Raw genomic sequence first — 21,838 nt, forward strand, 5'->3', positions numbered from 1 at the left:
TTAACTTGTTTACATATGAGCAGTTTCGGTATTGAACATTTGAACAGCATGTGGTCGTTTTACCATCTCATAAACATATTACCTTCTTGTTGATGTTGTTTCAGCGTCTTTGGCATTTTATGTTCGGGTTACGCTAAACACAGATTGTAACAAAGGAATAAATAATTAAATATCTGGCTTCTTTACGTTAATGAATTTTCCAGACTTGAAAACGTCACATTGTCTGCATTATCATGGCCATTATACTTTAAAATTATCAAGGGTATTATGCAACTTAATTTGGTGTATTCAAAACAAAGTGGCCCTACATACAAACAAAATCTACAATGGTGAATTGTTGACATCAACTCGGTTATCGTCAATCCCATGTTGACTTTGGTCAACACCCGAAACTGATAAAGATGATGACACTGCCTTCCCTTTACTATTCGAATTAGTCATAGGCAGATCCGCCTCCCAGCTACCGTTGCTGCTGCTGCTGCTGCCACTGCTTTCTGCAACTGAGCTTTTCTCTTGAAAAACCTATTCAAAGGAGTTTAAAGTTTAAACTTGTGCCATTATCCAACTCCAGAACCAATCGGTTAAAGAGTGCCTTAACAATAAGATCATATATAGATGGGATTGACCCAAAAAGATGTTTTTAAATTGCAATAAATGCAGGTTAAGGGACAAACAAGAACAATCAACACATTCTAGAGAATAAAATTTCAGGCGATATCAAGTTACAATTATTACCTTAATCTGATCCTGATTCATTTTTTTCTCGGCTTCCAGTTTCACTGGCACCTGGACATTGGTGCCCCGTCCATCCTCGGGTTTGGGACTTGCATGAACTAGTGTGAAACCGGTTTGTGGGTACTGAGAAGATGGAAAGTTTGCAGGATTGTTCGGGATTGAAATCCCATGTTCCCCACTGTTAGTATTTGTTCCAGGTGTGGATTTGTTTGGAAGTAAAGCATATCCAGATGACCTGCACATAACATGCATCACATAAATTCTAACAATGATAATATGGATATACTAAAACTGATTTAAACATGAATTAAATACCATGTTAAAGAACTTGGAGAAGGATAAACAAATGATTTTTGATATATAGAAGCAGCAGCTGCTGCAGCTTGGACCCTCTTTTGATGCTGGCTAATATTTCCGTTTCCAGCACCATCACCAGATCGATCTTGAGTCGATGTATTTGCTGAATTTGCTCCTTGACGATGAGCTCCTGCTCGTGAACGTGATGAACTTGTCGCACCCTCATTTGGTATAACAAGTGCTCTGCAAGTGGGGCATGTATGTTGTCTCTCTAACCATGACCTAAGGCAGTGCACATGAAATAGATGCCCACATACTAATCTTTTTGCTGTAGTCATTTCCTCTCTACAGATAATGCAGGTTGCATCGCTTCTGCATATAATAAAAATAGATATGATAAGGATGCCAGATACGCATGTTGGACAAGAAAGCATTCTAAATCTAATAATAATAAACTAACTCATTCAACTCTTCTGGTGTTGCATCTGGGAACCGGTCATTCATATTTGATGTGATCTTTCGATAACGGATGTAATCAGCAATTCGCAGCTTGAAGTTTCTGAATGTCTCATACAGCTCCCGGATCAAGTGAAGAGGCACACCATAGTTCCTGGAGAAACCAAAGTGTAAATAAAAGTTATGATTTTATGTAATCAGAATTACACACACACACATGCGTGCAGGCTTCATGTGTATGAAACTAAAGTACTTACACAAAGATTACGAGGAAAAAGCAGAGATACATAGACAAGTGTAGCAAGTCGCGAATAAGCTCCAGATAGAATGTGTACACAGCTTTTCTTTCCCACTGCCCTTCCATAAGCATATCACTCACATAGAAAACGTATTTGACAAAAGTCGACATTGTAGTTGTAGCTAATATCATGTATCTGAAAATGACAAATGTTATTAAACATTCAAAATCAGTGACTATGAAGAATGTTAAACGAAAAGTTCTAAAAGACAAAAATAATAGCATTAAAAGGCGTAAGGATTTAAAAACTTACTCGAATGAAAAGAAAAGAGAAACCGAAGCTTGGCGTGTTTGTATCAAGTACTTTACTGAGTTATACAAAAATAGACAGTCCACAAGGAGAAGGAATCCCATGAAAGAAACAATCCGTACATGAGACAACATCGGTACAGTTGGAGTTGTTTCGATGTATTCAACTCTCTTTTGAGCCAACCAATGCAAAGACTTGATGAGTAATAGAGCGGTAACCATAGCAAGAAACATAACAGAAAAGTCTTGTCGGAATATAGTTATAGCAAAAAGGATTTCCATAACTTCTCGCCATGATTGCTCGTTTAATCTCTCGACCTCCGCTTCTCTAAGCGAACCAAGAAATACCTTTTTTGTCAGCTGCCACATAATGCACATGATCACCAAACCCATGTTTAAAAGGAGCACTAAACAGACTTTGGAAGTAGATAAATAAACTGTTGCTGGGTAGAACTGTCCTCTACTGCTAAATGCATGATAGATAACCGCTAGTGTGGCAAACACACTCAGTCCAGCATATGTCTGAAGTCTCATCATTTTGCGGTATGCACTGTCACATCACAGCATAGTAAATTAGCTTACCCTAAAAAGAATAGCTAGCATGATAAAGAAACTCGTATTCTATTTAGCTAACACCCATGGTTCAACAAAATTTTGTTGGCCCAGATATTGATGAAAACACACACAACCGTATATGATGAAATGAATAAGGACACACGGGACTTTGGAATCCATCGACCACCAACTCTTTAAATATTATTAAGAACGAAAACCTCACAGATTAGAATAGCCTTAGTAACTCTACTTATACTAAACATAAAACATCATCATCATCATCATCATCATCATCATCATACTCAGTAAATCGCACCAATAGCAAAGCTAAGGTAGGGTCTGAGGAGAGGAGGGTACGATGTAGCCAGCCTTACCTTTACCCTGTAGGAATAGAGAGGTTGCTTCCACTGAGACCCCCGACTCGATAGTAGTTTTGCATCAAGCCTGGGACATAAGGCACATAACACTCAGCAATTGAGACAACTGCCGATTAGTGCATGCACCCCCTTGTCTTCCGGCTATCGACGCCACCACATGATGCATGATTAACCATCCCCCTCTTTTAACGTTATTTTCACGAAATTAGTAAAATAACGTTAAAATTAGTGCACTTTCACTTTTGCCCGCTGCACATGTATACTTAACATAAAACGTGCTCTCTAATTAAGCTACCTAACCATATATAAAACTTCTAATGATAAACTTAGTAAACCACATATAAACCGGACAGTAACCAAGTGCTGAAGATCTACCAAAGATTCTTCAAAAAACATATCCACATGAGAATGAACAGAAATCACATAAAGTAGCATGAAATAAATTTCCAGAGCATTGTTCTCAAATATCAGAGTAAAGGTAAAACAGGCTAAAACCTAAGAAAACACTATGATATAAAAAGACAATAATAATTAAACCCTAGAAATCACAATTAACAGTGTTTAGGGATTACAATTGATAAGAAGAATCGAAAACGTAGGATCGTAGAAAACCCTAATATGGTGAAAAACGAGTGTGAAGTTGAAAAGAATCTCGATGTACCTGATAAGAAACTCCTGATGATGTGACTTATGTAATTGTGGGAGCAAAATTTGATAAAAGATTGATCGTATCTCAAATCATTGGAGTTGGAAGATGAATGAGCGAATAGGGAGGGGTTAGCAGAGGTGGGGTGAAAGTGATGAAAATCGGGGTGAAGTGAAACAAGACAGAAATATAATTTCGTCACCGCTCCGGATTTTGACCAAATGTACATCCCCACGTGTAACATTCGACTTGGCTTCTCTTGCTGACGTGCCAAGGATCATTTGGAGAACCAAATTAACCTGCTAGCGGTTCATCTTCGGCTAAAACTCACGTTTATCCTACATTTGGTGTCTGCGGTTTTATCACGTCACATTAACACCTATCTAGGTTTTAAGACAACAATGGCTTCATCAAAATCAACACTTAACGTTCTAAGGGGTGGTGAGGGCTTGCATAGCGCCTTGTTTTGGTGGAGGAGGGGCGATGTTGGGTAGGAGTGTTTATCGAATCGAATATCAAATTTTCGAATTATTCAAATAATTTTTAATTTCCCTTGAATTCGAATTCGATTCGTATTCAATTAAAACATACCGAATTCGATTCGAATTCGTATTCGAATAAAAAACCCAATTCAAATTCGAATAAATTCGATTTGATTCAGATTCTTTTAAAACATGTAAAAACTATCAAAATGAAACATAAATTTTAAAGCAGCCATAAAGCACTATATCAAATTCAAAAGTTCTAAATAAAGCACCACAAGTCTAAAACTCAAAACAAGAAGTCGGAAATAACCACTCCACATTACAAGTTAATATTTTTAGGGTTAGAAATCTATTGATAGATTTGTTACTTAGGTTTAGTTATGAGTCATGTAGTGGGTTTGGTAACCGGTAATCTTTATACTTGAAATAATTTTTGAAAATAATTTATAGCATAGCCCAATAAAAGTTATATATGTATTATATATAAAAATAAAAATGTATAATTTTTATTTGAATTTCGAATCGAATCAAATTTGAAATTATAAATTCGTATTCGATTTACTTGGCTCGAATTGAATCGAATTCGAATTCTTATAATCGAAACGAATTCTTGATAATTGAATCAAATTTAATCGAATTTCAAATTTTTCGAATTCGAAACGAATTCTGAACACCCCTAGAGTTAGGCGTTATCCCACACCGTGTGACCTAAAGAGTTATCCATCTTAAAAAAATCTCCAACTTTACATTCCTTGTATTTATTCATATTCAATTAAATACAACAATAGTCATACCCAACAAAATGTCGTATTTAACAAAGCTATTAGTAGGGTATAGGGGAGCTGTAAGCAAACTGTACTTTTATTCATGAGGATTAGAAAAACTGCTTTTTAAGAGAAATCTCCGACTCCACTAGTCCAATTAGATGATACTTACATTTTTTAATTACATTTTATTTTTCTTCCACTTAAAACCACTTACAGAAAATATGAAGAATATATATGGAATAAATAGTAGAGTGAATTGTAAGTTTTGTCCTTTATCTATATACCTAATTTCATACCTAATTTCAGTTGGTATCCTTTGTTTTTAAAATTGATGATTTTTGTACTTAGTGTTTCCAAATCTTGTACGTTATGTCCTGTAACCCTAACTCAATTAGTTTTTTCCGTTAAATCAAGTAATACAAAGGTATTTTAGTCTTTTTACCCATTTATTTAAAATATTTTATTACATAAAACAAAATTACATTTAAAAAATCAATTACATACATTTACAATATACACCCCTCTTTCTCTCCGCCCTCTCTCTTTACCCCTTTTCTCTATCCATCCCCTATCTCTATCTCTCATCAATTCTCCACCATCATCAACCATCACTGCCACCATTTTCCACCACTGCGATGGTTTGTTTTAGCAATACAGGTCCAGAACAATGAATCATAAACCAGACATACATTAAATATGCTATATAAATATATAATTCGTATTTTTAAATTAAAGGTTATTGGACTTTATTACTCTTGTATTGGTCGCTGCCACTCCCAACTATCACTTTGACTCCCACCACTCCCAACTTAACACTTTGTGTGTTGTGTCACACTGGTTGAGTGGATTTCGGTTCCCTTTTTATCTTTTAGAAGCAGATTCACCTACATTCATTAGTAATTCACAAAGTGTTAGCCTAATATCACCAATAATACAAGTCAAACACTAAGAAAGAAATGTTCGCCTTAAATTAAATACAACAAAATGCCATAAACACAAGGTCAGTGAAATACAATAACCGTTAAATTAAATACAACAAAATGCCATAAACATAAGGTCAGTGAAATACAACATAATATGTTGATTATCGATTCAATAACCTCATAAAATATAATAACAAAACATTTACAAACCTTAAGATCTAGAAGAGACGAATACGATTTCCGTCGAGCGAGCTTTAATGCCGACACAAACACGGTAGGATAAAAGGAAGCTTTGAAAGAGATTACTGATAATGTTGGCGATACATGACTTGTCGGCGTGATAGCATAGCAGATGGAACATTTTATCTTTTGAAAGAGATTATTGTTTTTGGGGTTTTTTGAATAACTTGCCGTTACTTTTTATTTTAGGCATTTAAATATGTATATATATTTTTTTGCAACGGTCCACATGCCCAACGGTAACTTTTTTTGTCTTCTAGTGGGGCGTCTCATTCGTCTGAGGGGGGATGCGCAAGACGACGAGCGCGGGGGGGGGGGGGGGGGGGGGGGGGGGGAGGGGGGGCAAGCCGACTCCCACACCGCCTAGCCTTATGGTTTTAGCTTCACTTTAATGCTTAAAATTCCTATACGTTAGTTATCGTGCACGTTGTTACAGACCTTAATTCCTATATACCGGTGGCATTAACAAGGGTATGGAAGGGCGTGAAGAGGTGGGGCATCATCTTGGTAACGACCAAAGGGGAGGATGGGTAGGGCGTGAAAGGGAGGTGGGGGCTTCAGGCGACATGGCACCAACATGGATGGTGATGACGCCACCAAAAAGTACCTTTTGGGTGTGAGGTGAAAAAGAACCAAGTTGCTTTTATTTTATTTATAGAACCTTCATTGGGAAATCCACTAATGTAATATCACATTGGACATCCAGATCACTGTGGTGTATAACAAACCCCATAAGAGCGGGCGGGGTGGTTAACTAGTGATAAAATCTATCACTCACAAGCACTAATCAAATTCCGCCATGTCATCAACCATTTTTTCCATCACTCACAACCTTTTTTAGGCGGGGTGGTCATCACTCACCACCACACCCAACAATTTCCCCCCAACCAACAAATACCCTCACATAAATAAATGTTTCGCCACCTTTCTCTTTCATGAAACACACGTGTCAACATGCAGAGAGATGCCACATGCAGGTGTCAAACATACAACCCCCATGCAGAACAAATGTAGAATGTTAACAAAACTTCAACGCGTTGTACGTTTAACGCGTTTTGTTATAACGCGTGATGGATGGGTCCGGCGCCGGTGTTGCGTGATCCTTCAACGCGTTATGGAGCTCCATCACGTACCGCCCCGAGTCACCTAATGCTTAAATTGGTAACGATAACAGAGAGACAATGAAAAGCCAAAGTACAAATTACAGACCAAGAGTCATAAGTAGATGAAAACAGGTAATCAAATCAACATGTTTTCCAGCAGTTAGGAAAACTCAAATTCTTAACAATATTAAAGTGATCAAGATCTCCAAATTAACCATTTATAGTGTCTGAAATACAAGCAACTGGAACAATTGGGCTGCCTTTGACCAATCTGCAAACAAGGAGGATGCATGGTTAAATCATCTATTAACAATGAAGAGGGATGGAACTTTTGCAACCAAGAATTCAAACTAATATCTTTGAATAAAAACTTGCACCCGAAAAAGTGGGTGGAGTATGGTTTCTCACCATTTTTATTGAATCAAGGAGGTATTGGGAGGATCTTATCCTTAAACATCAACAATAACCAGTGAGGGCTAATTATCCCTTGTACATGTGGGTCAAACTTGGGCAAATATGAATTGTTTACTTGATTAAAAGGATGCTATGTCAGAGAGACGCGAGAGATGCTTCTTTTGGTTGTTCATAGAGCAAAGCCTCGCGTATGAGAGCTAAACGCCTCAGAGCGTCTCGCGATGTTTAAAACCAAGAATTGTCCTTAAGGACGGTGCTTTTATCACGTCCTTGATTCTTTTTGTATATTTTTTTTCAAACAAGAATAGCCTACAGTCATGACATACAAGGCATGACATGTTTTTCATATGTGTGATGAGAGTAAGAATGCTCTAAAGATTTTAGACGCTTTCCTGGATAAGGTTTTAAAAGGGACAAAGTGAAATCATTATAAAGAAAAAGCAAGAATTACCATGTGGAAGTTGGACAGGGAGGAGTAGCAATGTTTGTGATCCCTTCTAACATCAACACCACACACTTCATAGTGGGACGGAGAGCAGGGTCGTCCTGGATGCACCAAAGTCCTACTTTAACAAGCCTCTCCAAACTCTCCTTCTCCACTTCTTCATTGGTAACAAGCAGCTCCAATTGCCCTCTTTCAAAGCACTTGTAAACCCAATTAGAGAGCACAATTTCTTCTGTATTGGATACATGTACTTCCAAGTTCCTTCTGCAACATATGATTTCAAGCAACACGATCCCATAGCTGAAAATATCAACCTTCACTGATATTGGGATGTTTTTCTGCCACTCAGGTGCCAAGTACCTGTGACACAAACACAACACAAAACATATGGTGTATCAATTTCAATAAACTACTAGATAGCATGAATCTTAGAATTAGCAGTACCATACCCTCTAGTGCCTCGAGCATCTGTGAACGTCTTAGATTGATCTGGCATGAGTAGTTTGGCCATTCCAAAGTCAGAGATTTTAGCAGTCCAGAAATCATCCATTAAAATGTTTTGGGGCTTTATGTCACAATGAATGATGGGTGATTCACATTCTTCATGAAGGTAAAGGATTCCTCTTGCAACGTCAAGCGCGATTTGCACTCTCTCAGACCAGTCTGGTAGCCTTTCTGATTTAAACAGACGGTCAGCAAGGGTTCCATTGCTCATGTACTCATAAACAAGAAGCCTCTCGGATTTACCTTCTGCACAATAACCGAGCAGCCGGACTAGATTTCTGTGATGGGTTTTTCCAATCACTTGCATTTCAGCTCGGAATTCTCTCTCGCCTTCATCTACCACCTTCTCAAGTCTCTTCACTGCTATCGTTTTATTCCCCTTGTAAATACACCCTTTATAGACCGTTCCGAATGAACCCCTTCCTAACTCTTGCTTGAACCCATTAGTTGCCTTTCGAAGCTCATTGTAAGTATACGATCTTAGGATGAGGTCTTCAGCCAACCCCATAGTTCTACTTTCCAACAGTCTCTTGTACTTCAGAAGACGGGTTTTAAATACGAAAAATCCAGACAAACTTAGGGAAATGCATGAATAGATGGAAAACCCGATGGTTATAACAAGAATCAGAACCCATGTCTTCTTCACCACCCCTTGTGGCACCTCTACTGAACTAGAGTTAAAGGAATCATTAGCTTGGCCATATAGGCTTACCGTGCCCACCTTGAAGAAAGCCGTAGATATCTCATCATCAGCATAAACTCTTCTTACATCCCGCAATGGGTACTTGTGTTTCTCACAGTAAGATTCATCTTCTTTCCAAAGAGCAGCATTACAATCACAATCCTCCAAACAGGTATTGCTGCAGTCCTCTTTGTTGTCAGTGAGGCCCTGATAGTATGGATGGCTTCTCCACATCAATTTCTCTTTGGTGACCATCTTGTAATCTGTCGTGTTTTCTTTCCCGTTTATGCATGTTGCTTTTGTGAAATTCCTCTGGCAGCCACTAGATTTCTGAGTAAGATCTATATAATCAGAACCTGGCAGGCAAACACAGTAAGGCTGATCATCATTCATAGTGCAATAGCTGTTTAATCCACAGAAGTTCTTCACATAACAACGTTGAACTGGCACTTCCCATACTGTGGAAGGGGTGGAGTTAGTGTGATTGTAAGAATATAGCCGAAATATTCCGTCATCACAAAGTGTCACACGGCGTATGGCAGGATAAAGATTATCGGTATAAAGAGGCCTCTTGACTTGTGAGTTACTTCCATTTATAAGCAGTAACCCGGTATTGTTAAGGTACAGGTAGTTCTTTGAGTTATTGAATGCAAAGTCATAGGTGCCACTAGCCCAGTAAGCATTTATACTTGTGTCATCTGTGTTTGTTGGATACATAACAATATTGTCATCCATCTGCAACTTGATACGAAAACGTCCACTAGAGTAATTGGTTTTAGAGACACTTGAAACCAATTCACTCCCAGCAGACAGCTTCTGGCCTTGTAACATGGAATCGGTAGGAAAGTCAAAACTCTGCCACACTACACCCATATCATCATTGTACAGTACAAAATTTCCACTGTTATTCATCACAGCATAGGAAACATTGACTGCAATGATCTTAATAACACGTTCGTCGGAGAATAAAACCAATTCCCCTTTATGGGTAAGTTCTAGTGTGCTATTTGGTGAAACGGGTGGATCATCTCGATAAGCAGTCCACACAACAGGATTTTCTTCATCGATCACCAACCAGATTGCAACCACATACCCAGTGCCTTGGGGATAAAACCCGAATGCAAACAGCTCAGACTGTGAATACCATGCATCACTTGATTGTGCACCAGCTACAATTGAATGACCCAAGCTTATAGATTGACTGGACGCACCATCAACCCTGGTATGGATAAATTGAAGAAAGGAAAAGGCAAGCAGTAATAGTAATGAAGCCATGATATGCCCCAAAGAAATCATCAGTAAATTGTGTGTTGTAAAGACTTGGGGCATTTATCATCAATTTGTGGAAAATTTAATGAGCAGTAGTGTCAATCAACACCAGTCTATACTGTCCACAACTGTTTTTCAGCCTTTTTCATAATAAATCTAGTAAATTCAAATCCAAGTCTACGGAAAAATAATAAGTCTTTGTTTTTTAACTTTTTCTCACCTGTCAGTATGATGCTGAATGTTGGACCCTCACTGGCTATGGTTTGAGTGAGCTCATTTGTTTGCCGAGTCAAACATCAACTCAGTCGCCATTAAAATTAATTGTCACACAAGCTTTACCAGAAGGTATACATACGTATACCAAAACATGAGCTCATAAGCTAGAAATATGGATGATGTTCGATGTATACTATATAAATGCACATGCTTTCTATGATTACATGCTATGTTTCAAACACATTTGAAAACGATAACAATCAAGCTAAATCAAAGAAAGAACTGGTGATGGGCATAATGTAAGGCTACTGAAGAATAACAAGTCATCCTTTAAGTCTTTGTTTTTCAACTTTTCCAAACCTCTCAGTATAATACTCAAAGAATCAATAATAGGCATACTAACAAGTGGACCTGCAAGCATGTTGAACACTAGCTGGCTAGTGTTTGAGCTCATTTGTTTGGCGAGTCAAGCATCAAATCAGTCACGATTAGAATAAAATATTCACACAGGCTTTACCAGAAGATACATACATAAAGCTCAAAAACAAAGGTTTCAATAGCTTGGCTAACCTAAACGTAAACTAGTTCAAAGATTTTGCAACTAGATGGAACAAGAAGTATTGCTCACATTCAATATATATAATATAAATAAATTCGCACGCTTTCTGTGATTACATGATATGTTCCAAATACATTTTAAAATATAACATAATAACACTTAAGCTAAATCAAAGAAGGAACTGGTGATGGGGGGATTGGTATATCAGTTGTTCCTTCTAACATTAGGATAACATCTTTGATTGAAGGCCTTGCCTCTGGATCATCTTGAATGCAAAGAAGTCCAACTTTCACCATTTTCTCAAACATGTGAATATCTACTTCTTCATCTCCAACCAGACTCTTTAACTCCATGACCACGAAACAACGGTAAACCCAAGTGAAAAAAGAAATTTTGTCTTCACATGAAATGTCTATCTTCATATCACCTGTGCAACACAAAATCTCCAGCAGCACAACCCCAAAACTGTAAATATCCACCTTGGTAGATATTAAGGTGTTCTTGTGCCACTCAGGTGCCATGTACCCTCTTGTTCCCCTAACACCAGTGAGGGTTCCACTCTGATCTTGCCTCAACAACTTTGATAACCCAAAATCAGAGATCTTAGCAGTCGAAGATTCATCAAAAAGAATATTATGAGGCTTTATATTGCAATGTATTATACGAGTTTCACACTCTTGATGAAGATACAAGATTCCTCTCGCCACATCGAGTGCCAGGCTGACACGTTCTTTCCAGCCAGGTAGTGTTTCCGGCTTAAGAAGAAGATCTGCCAGTGACCCATTGCTCATAAACTCGTAAACAAGTAGCTTTGCAGCTCCATGAATGCAGAAACCAAGTAAGCGAACCAAGTTCCGGTGATGAGTTTGCGCGATAGCAGTAATTTCTGCCCGGAACCCTCTGTCTCCTTCAAGCATCCTCGTGTGCAGTCTTTTCACAGCAACTGCTTTCTTGCCCTCAGAAATAAACCCTTTGTAGACCTCTCCACCAATAGAGTTTCTTCCTATCACTTCCTTAAATCCATCTGTGGCTTTGTGAAGCTCCTCGAACGAGAATGATCGGAGAGTAAAATGATCATTTGTCAACCCAAAATCAACATTTTGGGACATACGTTGGTACCTATGAGCACGCACTCTGTAGTAAAAGAAACTAGAGAAGGCCATCAGTGTACACATAAGAGCAAAGAAGCCAAGTGTTATGGCTAAAATGGAAACAAGTTTTCTCCTTTCAGCCAAAGCACCTTGTTCTGGGCTTTTTAAGGCAGGTAACGGTTTGTGTAGCTGGTGTTTGGCTTTCGGGAAACTAGTTTTGATGAAGACTGTAGCTAATATACTCTTATCAAGCACTGAATAAATAACTGGGACCTTGAGTAACATGCAACTATCATTTGCATACAAGCCTACCCAACAGTTGCAATCATCAAGGCAAACATTAATACAAGCTTCCTTGCTAAGATTCAACACAGAGTAAGGGAAGACCTCGGCCTTCATATTGTCCAAGGCAGTAATATTGTGGGAAAGTTGTAGCCCTCCTTGACTGCAGGTTTCTTCAGTGAAATTCCTGTAACAGCCAAGGGACTTCCCGTTTCTAGAACTGTTAAAAAATAAGAAACCAGGAAAACATCGACACTCAGCCTTGCCGGCAGTGGTATAACAGTAGCTATTAGCACCACAAATGCCTTTGACCTTACATGGGTCCCGTAACGCTTCCCATTCCATCATACCAGTCGAGTTAGTAAAGAGATTTCTGAATCTGTGAGAATACAGAACAAAGTTACCTTGTGAATTAAGAGTGGCACGAAAGACTACTGTCTCATCCTTTCTCAACTCTGGTCTCGAAGATGGATTTATGAGCTTTTGTGTCTCTCCATTCATTGTGCACAGAGAGCCATTAAGGTTGAGAATCAATGCACTGTAGAGCAGTCCAAACATTCCACCGACCCAGTATGCGTCACTAGGCCCCCTGGGACTGTTTCGAGGGCAAGCCACAAGGTTTCCATCAGTCTGCATTTCCAGTACAAAACTCCCACTCGAGTGATGTGAAGCTGATACACTAGAGACTAGGAGACCCCCTGGAGTAAGTGTTTGCCCTCCTAGTATTGTATCAGACGGGTAATCAAAGCTTTGCCATATGACCTCGGAGTGATTATAGAGTACAAAATTACCAGAATCAAACATCGAAGCTGAGGTTGCCGCTTCCAACTCCGAGTACGTATTTGTGATGGACTTTTGCTCACCATAAGTAGTGAACAGAAGCAACCGACCATCACCAGTGAGCTTAATGGTACTGTTTGAGGAGAGAGGTGGGTCATCACGGTTTGCGGTCCAAACAACTGTGATATCTGGTTTGGTTGTCAGCCATATCCCGACTGCAAAACCGCCATCTTGCTGGTAGAAACCAAATGCAAAAAGTCCGGAAGGTGAGAGCCATGAACGATTTGTGTCTGTGTTCAATGAGGAACCTAAGCTGATATTAGAGGAGACTGACTCATTAATCAGAGATCCTTCTGTAACTAGAAGGAAGAACAACTTTAAGAAGATAACTAACACCAAGGCCATGCTAGAGAGGTTAGCGTGAGATGATGTTTATGCTGGAGTCTGGAGAAGAGTGGATATCTAACTGGTTGAATCAGCCTGCCAAACTAATTAATTTAAGCCTTCCGTTTTCATCTACAAATCATCACACACACCCTACCTACATAGAATATTGTTCCTATTCCTCCAGCGGGCCAGGCTGTATAAGGACCACAGTATTTACGATCGATTTTTGTACTTTGACTTGTCAACCCCTTTGTTCAGCTTCTTCGATCCCCCCACCAGATGCTATCACTACCAAAGTGGAACCCAATCAGAATGCATGTGGAAAAAAAAATGTAAGACTCATGGAGATGAAAGTAACAAAACGTCTCCTTAAGTCTTCTAATAGAACCAAGTCTTCTAATAGAACCAATATGTGCTTAATCTGTGCACCACGAAACCTTTTATTTATTGTAGCCACAATAAGGAACAGCAACTACATGCCATGTGCTATTCTGCCTTTTCCTCTCATGTCTATTGTCTACCACTAGTCACAGTTATGCAGAAACATAAACTAAAAGTTAAAATAAGTAAGAGATTCGCATCCTCCACACAATATGGCTTAGCATTGTAACATAAACTTTATACATGACGAACCAAAGTACCAAATTAGGTCTGATATAAACAAAACAGATACAATATATACACTCAACATGTAAGACATATATATTTATTACTATGGCATGTAAATTCAATAACAAACTTGCAGAAAAAGAGACAGTGTTCAGATACCTATATTCACTTCACATATAACATTGTCTTCCATTTGATCCTTCTTTGTTCCCCTCATTAGATTGTTGTTAAAATATGATCATCTAAATCTAACTAGATCGGAAATTTAATCAATAAAAGGTTTTGAACTTACTGTGTGCGTTTCTGTAGCAGTGAAGACCCCCCCCCCCCCCCCCCGGCGCGTTCCTTCACCGTACGATCATCTACTTCACGTTTGATCTCGGCTTATTTGATTTCTAGGTTTGGATATTGTGATTTGGTGTTGGCTCATACCCTCTGTTGACATTGTCGCTGCTGAAGACCGTTGGTGATGCTGATTTCAGGGTAATATCACAAGCTAGGGTTTTGTTGTGGCTAAACAAAATAGAAGGGCTGTTTTGTATTTAGTTCAAACAAGCATATGCTTAAACAGAAAATGTTAACTAACCAAACGACTTGGTTAAAGTTAGTTAATGTTGTTGCAATCATGTTATGAAAACTATGGTAGCATACGGGTTCTACACAATTTCTTTTTTTTTAACGGCGACTTTCTACAACAGACGATAGATATCGCATCCATCATATAGGCAGGTCCATCACCCTACTCTGGCCAAGACTATGTTGTCTTAACCGGGCATTAGAGTTTGGCTTGGCACTCCCCGAGAAAATTTCCAGCCTTCCGCCCACCCGAAAGACCAGGAGCGCGTAGTTGCACCCTCCACAAAAGTCTAAGACTATCTGGAGTAAATACATTGTTTATAAAAAACTCAGGTGTGCTCCGGGAATCGAACCTAAGACCGGGCCTTTGTTCCCATTTTGTTCCCATTTTGTTCCCAACATTGCAATTAGAGCTTTTCGTTTTCCAATAGAAGTCCGACTACAACCTATTAAAAAAGATCGGGAACTTTGTTAACTGAAATAGATAATAAAGAGTTATTATTATTATAAAATTGGATTTTATAAATTAAAACGGCTACCTTTATGGTTGCAAACAAACCAAACAAACACGAATAAGGTCTTGTTCGTGTTCGTTTGTTAAGGAAATACTTGTGTTCATAAACACTTACCGAACGGGATTTTATTTTTGTGTTCGTTTATTAAGGAGATGGACGTGTTCGTGTTCGTTTGTTAATTTTAGGTACCAAACACAAGCGAACGCAATAAATGTTCATGAACACACACAAACGGACACAAACAAGCGTTCATTAACACAAACAAACACAAAATGAACGTTCATGAACACAAATGAACATATATTAAATTTCGAATGAAATAGGCATCTTTCATCATAAGCATTAAGAAAATCCACCCAAAGTATACTAATGAACTTAAGAATACTGAAAAGGGTTTATCTGTCTCAGTTACCTAAAATAAAAATAAAGAATATTAAAAATAAATACTAAAATTAAAAACCCTAAATAACTACCGAATACAAACGAACATACATGAACGCGTTACCAAACGTTCTTGAACATAAATGTACGAACACGACTTTTGTTCATGTCTGTTCATTTAACCAAACAAACAAAGCTTTTATTTCGTGTCTGTTCATTTATAAACGGACGAACACAAACGAACTTTCCGCTAAACGATTCATGAATTGTTTGCTAAAAATTTACAGTAGTTCGTTTGCAGTCTTGGATTCCCAACATAAAGGTGTATAATATTGCCATCTTAGCAAAGTGGTGGTGGCGTTTCAAAACCGAAAACAACATTATGTGGGAAATCTGATATTCGTTATACATTTCACCGGCAATTGTGTCCTTTTTTTACCATGCAACAATGTTATAAGGGGTACGTGGGCGACCATAGGGAAACTTGATAATTCCTTGTCTATTTTGAACATATCCATGACAAATCTCATTAAAAGCAATGTGGGAGATGGGATGACAACGAGCTTCTGACTATACACTTGGCAAGATGACAAGTCGTTGAGAGTGTGTTACCAGAATATCTATGATGGACTCCAACTAGACCTGTAAAGTGGTTGAAAGGGTTCACAAAGAGTCTGGTGGGGTTGTGTTTATGGGTTCATGGATAGGCCATGTTTGAGGCCCAGCGGTGGAGCAAAGTGTGATGGTTATATAATCTAAGGTAAATAATTATAATTTTATGGAATGCTAAGACAAATGATCATGGAAAGGAGAAGGATCTGATTCTTTCTCAGCGGTTGTGATGAAAAAGGCTATGAGCAATGACAACTTGCACAACCCTGCTAACCTTTGGGAATGGAATCATTTAATGCCCCTCAAGTTGAATATCATGGGCTAGAGACTGATTCAAAACCGAATCCCCACGTTGGACAATTTGATCAGAAGAGGTATGTTAACTAGGCCTTCGGTTTGCATGTTATGTTATACAACGGAGCAAACGTCATACCATGTTTTTACCGCTTTCTTGGTAGCTTCGGTTGTCACACCCCTTTCAGAGGCGGAATCGCGAGGTGTGATCGTGATTGATTCTCATTGCATACGATAGGTAAACATATTACATGATATAACACAAACTCCAAATTTGCCATTCAATGTTTCAACATCCAAAATAGAAGTTAAGTTAAGAGTTTACATCTCATCAAAAGACAATGGTTTTGTGACAATTGCCACTTTCCGATAACTTTCGTACATCTAAATTACTCATTTTTAGATATACATTTATGTGTTTTAAACATCCGAACTACCTATTTCATCACATACACTTAGAATACTCATGGAATACTTATTTTTGATGCACATGATTCATTTTTATTAAATACATTTGAAACAGTTTAAACAATGCATCAAAACAACTAGAATAGCACCTAGTAGACTAGTATGCTAACAAAAACGCAGGATCCGCAGAAACCATCTTATCTTAATGACATCTTTAGGACTCAGACGAAAGTCAAACATCAAATATACATTAAACCCTAACTAGGAATGCAAGGGTTTGGTTTAATACCTTCCCGAAGTCCGATAACACTAAAAACTTCCCGAAAAGCACTAAAAGTCACATTTCAACACTTTTCCGCAGAAATTCTGCAGAAATCAACATTGTAAGTTATATGCAATGTACAAAAGTGTCGTTTAACCTAGAATTCATATTAGAATACCTTGGGGTATCATCTAAACCAATAATCACATCTGTAACACCCCGAAATTTATAAAACTTTAAATCAGATTTATAAAGTAATAATCAAACAAGAACCAACTAACTAGGAATTGATAACCCAGTTAGTTACGAGTCTTGAAGTGGCATATAATAAGTTAAAATATCTAAATTACAAGTTAAACAAAAGCTAGGGGTCTAAACTTGTAAAAATTGAAACTTAAATGTTTAAAATAAAAAAAATAACTCACACCAAACACACACTTAGGTGTGTCTGGTCGAACAAGAACATAGGGGCGATCAGGGGTTTTCTTTCAAACCCTAAATTCCACAAAACTCACAAATTGGAAGCCTAAATCAAGTCCAAATCGAAAAGTGAATACATATTAGTGATCACCTCGACGAAGGGATCGTAAGGTATGTGAAATTTTGATATTTGGTTCCACTTCAAATTTTAGATGAACTCATGAGTTTTGAAATTGAGCCTGCATGATTGTTGTATTGATGAAATTAGAAGCGAATTGATGTCTAGAGATAAACCCTAGATGATTTCTTGTTAAAATCTAGCATTATACTTGTGGGGTTTATAATCACCACTGTAGGTGATTAGTGAGTTTGTAGAAACTAAATAAACACTAGGATTATGGTTCTTATTCTAGTGAAATCTGAATTCATGTGGTAAACTCTGAAATATTGATGTTAAAATTTAGTATAGATTTGCTAAATTGAAGTTGATTTAGATGGAAATAACAAGTCATGAACCTAGTAATGATTATGTAAAAATCTGACCCGCTAGGTGTTTGTTAAAACGCCTAAGTGAGGAATAAAGAGTTAAAGATCGGACAAAAACGCAGATTGAATATCTTAATGAGTTGTCCGTTGTTGGTTATAAAAGAGTTCTAAATTTATTGTGAATGGGACTCTTTAGGTAAAGAATCTGGATCGTCAAGCGGACAAGCCGGAGGTGATACACGCTTGAAGGGTGCACTTTAAAGGTACGCGACTTATAGTTTCGCTACATTATGTTTAATTGTTAGTCTTACTTAGTTATATTGAAATTTGGTAAACAAGAAAACCCGTTAAGTCACGGGAGTGACAAAGTGCCTTAGACAAGCAAAACGGGTCAAACATGTGTTAGAAATAGAGTTTGGATGTGTCTAGCAATGGTGACATACATTCGGCATCCAAACGTGACAAAACAAGTTGGGTTATAAAAATAAAATTAATAATCATCACTTGGGATTGGTCATATATTAAGCGTAGGTCGTGTAACGGACACGCTAATTTGTTGTAAAAGCATGAGCCCTTGTAGAGGGACTATAGTTCGGAACATTTATTTGTCAATCGATTCCAAGAAGCATGATTAAATCCTTGGAGTTAAGATTGATAGTTATTGCATAAGCGCCCTCGGGAGGGGAGCGAAAAGCTATAATTGGTAGACATGGAAACGGGTGATATGATTTGAAATTAGAGGTGTCAATAATACAAGTTAGGGAACTTGTAAACAAATGGGTCAAATAAACAAGAGATGAATTAAAAGCCAACTGCTTTCGAAGTGATATTTTTACACAAATCGTGTTGATAAACGCATCCGTAATTAAATTACAGTCGCGTAGGAAAAAGAATCAGCTAAAACGGATGCCCGAGTCAAAAGTTATGTCTATTTAAAGTTTGGAATTTAGAAAAAGAGTGCTGGGCTGAATTGCAGCTCCAACCAGCATTTGTCGAAATCAGACCGTGGCGCTACGCCACGGCCAAATGTAAAACTCGTCGCGCGACGCGACGGGTGGTGGCGCCACGCGACCACCAGAGGCGGTCTCCGTCGTGTAGCGCGACCGCCCAACAGTGTGGATTTTTCTTGTTTTTGATATGTTTAAGCACGGAACTTGTTTATACTCGATTATTAAAGTGTCAAAACTAATTATTTCCATGGTTTTGACCATAGGTGAAGATGGACTTAATCCGGATGGTGATCAAGCAATTATCAAGAACCGAACGCACCAAATGAAGCTTCCGCATTTTGTTTATTTTGTTTTAGTAATGTGTAAACACTTGAAACTATGTTTTTAAAAGTTAACTAGTAGTATGATGACTTGAATATTATGACCACGTATGGTCTTAAAATTATGAAAGATTTTATAAACTCGAAATTTCTGTTCTAAATGCATGCTTTGTATTATTAATCTTGTTATTTTTAAATTGGGTGTTACACATCAATTCACACAACTTACACAAACTTAGCGTTCAAATAACGACTAACGGAAACAACGCCAAACGAATATCCGAACAATATCTAATCTTTTTTTAGTGACCATCTAACATTATTCGGATCATTTTGGTCTAGTAATGGTCACTTAACACATTGATACACTTAAATCCCTAATGCATCTTAGTTTCCTAATCAATTTCTACAAAAATCTAACACTTAAACACTTAGAAAAAAATTCACCAAACATGAGACACCCCCATGCGTGACCCACATGACCAAGTTGCTAAAAATATCTAGATATTTCCCTTTCCTTTGCAAGTGGATGAAGTTGGTGAATTATAACACTTATGAACTAGATTTACTAAAGCTCATTACCTCATATTTCACCATAATTTATACACACTTAAGAACTCTCTCAACCTTTTATCATTTTAGACAAGAACACCCACCAAAAACTTTCATTTTCTAGCCTTTCCTTGATGATCAAGATGGAGTTTGATGGAACTTAGGAGGATCTAAAGCAACCACAACTTGAAGAAGTGATTTCCTTCCATTCAAGAGCTTTCAGGCATCAAGATCAACATTTTTCTTTACTTTTATCATCATCTAGATCATCCCTAGCCACAAGAGCTAGAAGTGATCCTTCTAAATCCCTTTTTCATACTTATTTATGTATATGTTGTTAAAAGAACAAGTATTAACCAAAACAATCATACAAAATAAGATGAAAATACAAAGAAGCAAAATAAAAATCATAATATAAAAGATTGTTTATGTTGTGATTTAAGGCTTATTTCTTGCATATTTGATCTAGTATTGATGAATATCATATGAATAACTTGTTAGATGATGTTTAAAAACATGATCTAACAAATGTACATGCAGATGTTAAAGGGTTTTTGTTAAACATAATGTTTAATGGATGATCATAATCTTTGATATTGTTAAAGCATATAAAGTTTTTCACTAAAAATAATGCTTTTACAATATTTATAAAAAGAAACATACAAGATGGGTTTTGCATAAAAGTTTGATAAAACTAGGAGTAAATTATGATTTTTGAACTAGTAAACATATGTAAAGATCATACCAAAACCCTACATGATTATGAGTTCATCTTGTTAGGTTTATTGTAACACCTCGAAAATTCATGTCCAATAAAATAAAGACATGTGTCATGTGGGACAAACGTGTCAGGAACCCGGATCAAATAAGGATGTATGGTAGGATTTGAAAAGGGCGTCATGTTATTAAAATACCTCTGAACGACCCAAGGGCGACATGTTATTAAAACACCTCTGAGCGACCCAAATTATAATTCCCAAGATCCTTAAATCATTTTAATAAACATCTGATATATTAGCCGGTTGTTTCTAAATAAATAAAATTCCATTTTTATGGAAATTGGAGTCTTAAAATATTACTACAATGATTAGAAAATTTCAATACTTGATTAAAGGGATTGAACTTGAGCTAAACATGCATTCTTGAGAATTCCGTCATTCCAAAGCTTGCCATAAAGATCCAAAATGTAAAAGTTCATGCAAGTCATGCAAAGGCCTGCCCATATGGTCCCCTACTGCAGAGAAATCATGAGAATTCGGACACTACAACTCTGCATAGTCAAAATTTGGAAGTTTGTAAAATTTTTGGATTCTGGTCATCGGTTACGGACCGTATGGCTTTAAGCATACGGCACGCAAGGATCGGTTACGGACCGTAACCAGTTGAGCATACGGTCCGCAAGAATCATGTTTGGGCGCATCAGACCAGGGTCGGTTACGGACCGCAACCACCTAAGCTTACGGTCCATAAGAGATGGATACGGACCGCAAGGAGTTTGGCTTACGGTCCGTAAGCCTGTCGCTGGCAGCAGAAAATAGACAGCTGCCTGTTCAGCTAGTTCCACCGCCTTATTTAGGTGGTATTCGAATTCAGGGGCTTGATAGGCAGTATATAGCATTATAGAGACACCTGGGATCATCTCACAACAATTGTAGACTTACTTGGCAAGATCTTGTGACATTTGGTGCACTAT

The 21,838-nt window shown here is 37.7% G+C and overlaps 3 protein-coding genes across 3 annotated transcripts; all 3 read right to left on the reverse strand.

Annotated features, from left to right (window-relative positions):
* Positions 1 to 181: 181 nt before the first annotated feature.
* Positions 182 to 3,948, reverse strand: LOC110921901 (ERAD-associated E3 ubiquitin-protein ligase HRD1B). Its single transcript, XM_022166231.2, has 7 exons — positions 3,629 to 3,948; positions 2,040 to 2,585; positions 1,746 to 1,922; positions 1,493 to 1,642; positions 1,051 to 1,404; positions 736 to 970; positions 182 to 522 (listed from the first exon to the last, which is right to left on the reverse strand). The coding sequence occupies exons 2-7, from the start codon at positions 2,570 to 2,572 to the stop codon at positions 322 to 324; spliced, it is 1,650 nt and encodes a 549-aa protein (XP_022021923.1). The 5' UTR covers positions 2,573 to 2,585; positions 3,629 to 3,948; the 3' UTR covers positions 182 to 321.
* A 3,257-nt stretch (positions 3,949 to 7,205) lies between these two features.
* On the reverse strand, positions 7,206 to 11,263 carry LOC110921894 (G-type lectin S-receptor-like serine/threonine-protein kinase LECRK3). The gene is made up of 3 exons (XM_022166218.2): positions 8,440 to 11,263; positions 7,997 to 8,350; positions 7,206 to 7,402 (listed from the first exon to the last, which is right to left on the reverse strand). Coding segments are annotated over exons 1-3 (2,421 nt in total). The 5' UTR covers positions 10,506 to 11,263; the 3' UTR covers positions 7,206 to 7,401.
* A 6-nt stretch (positions 11,264 to 11,269) lies between these two features.
* Positions 11,270 to 14,918, reverse strand: LOC110895858 (G-type lectin S-receptor-like serine/threonine-protein kinase LECRK3). Its single transcript, XM_022143222.2, has 2 exons — positions 14,662 to 14,918; positions 11,270 to 14,048 (listed from the first exon to the last, which is right to left on the reverse strand). The coding sequence occupies exon 2, from the start codon at positions 13,776 to 13,778 to the stop codon at positions 11,385 to 11,387; it is 2,394 nt and encodes a 797-aa protein (XP_021998914.1). The 5' UTR covers positions 13,779 to 14,048; positions 14,662 to 14,918; the 3' UTR covers positions 11,270 to 11,384.
* Positions 14,919 to 21,838: the final 6,920 nt, after the last annotated feature.

This window comes from Helianthus annuus, chromosome 2 (genome assembly GCF_002127325.2).
Source record: "Helianthus annuus cultivar XRQ/B chromosome 2, HanXRQr2.0-SUNRISE, whole genome shotgun sequence".
In the NCBI taxonomy this organism is placed as follows: Eukaryota; Viridiplantae; Streptophyta; class Magnoliopsida; order Asterales; family Asteraceae; genus Helianthus; species Helianthus annuus.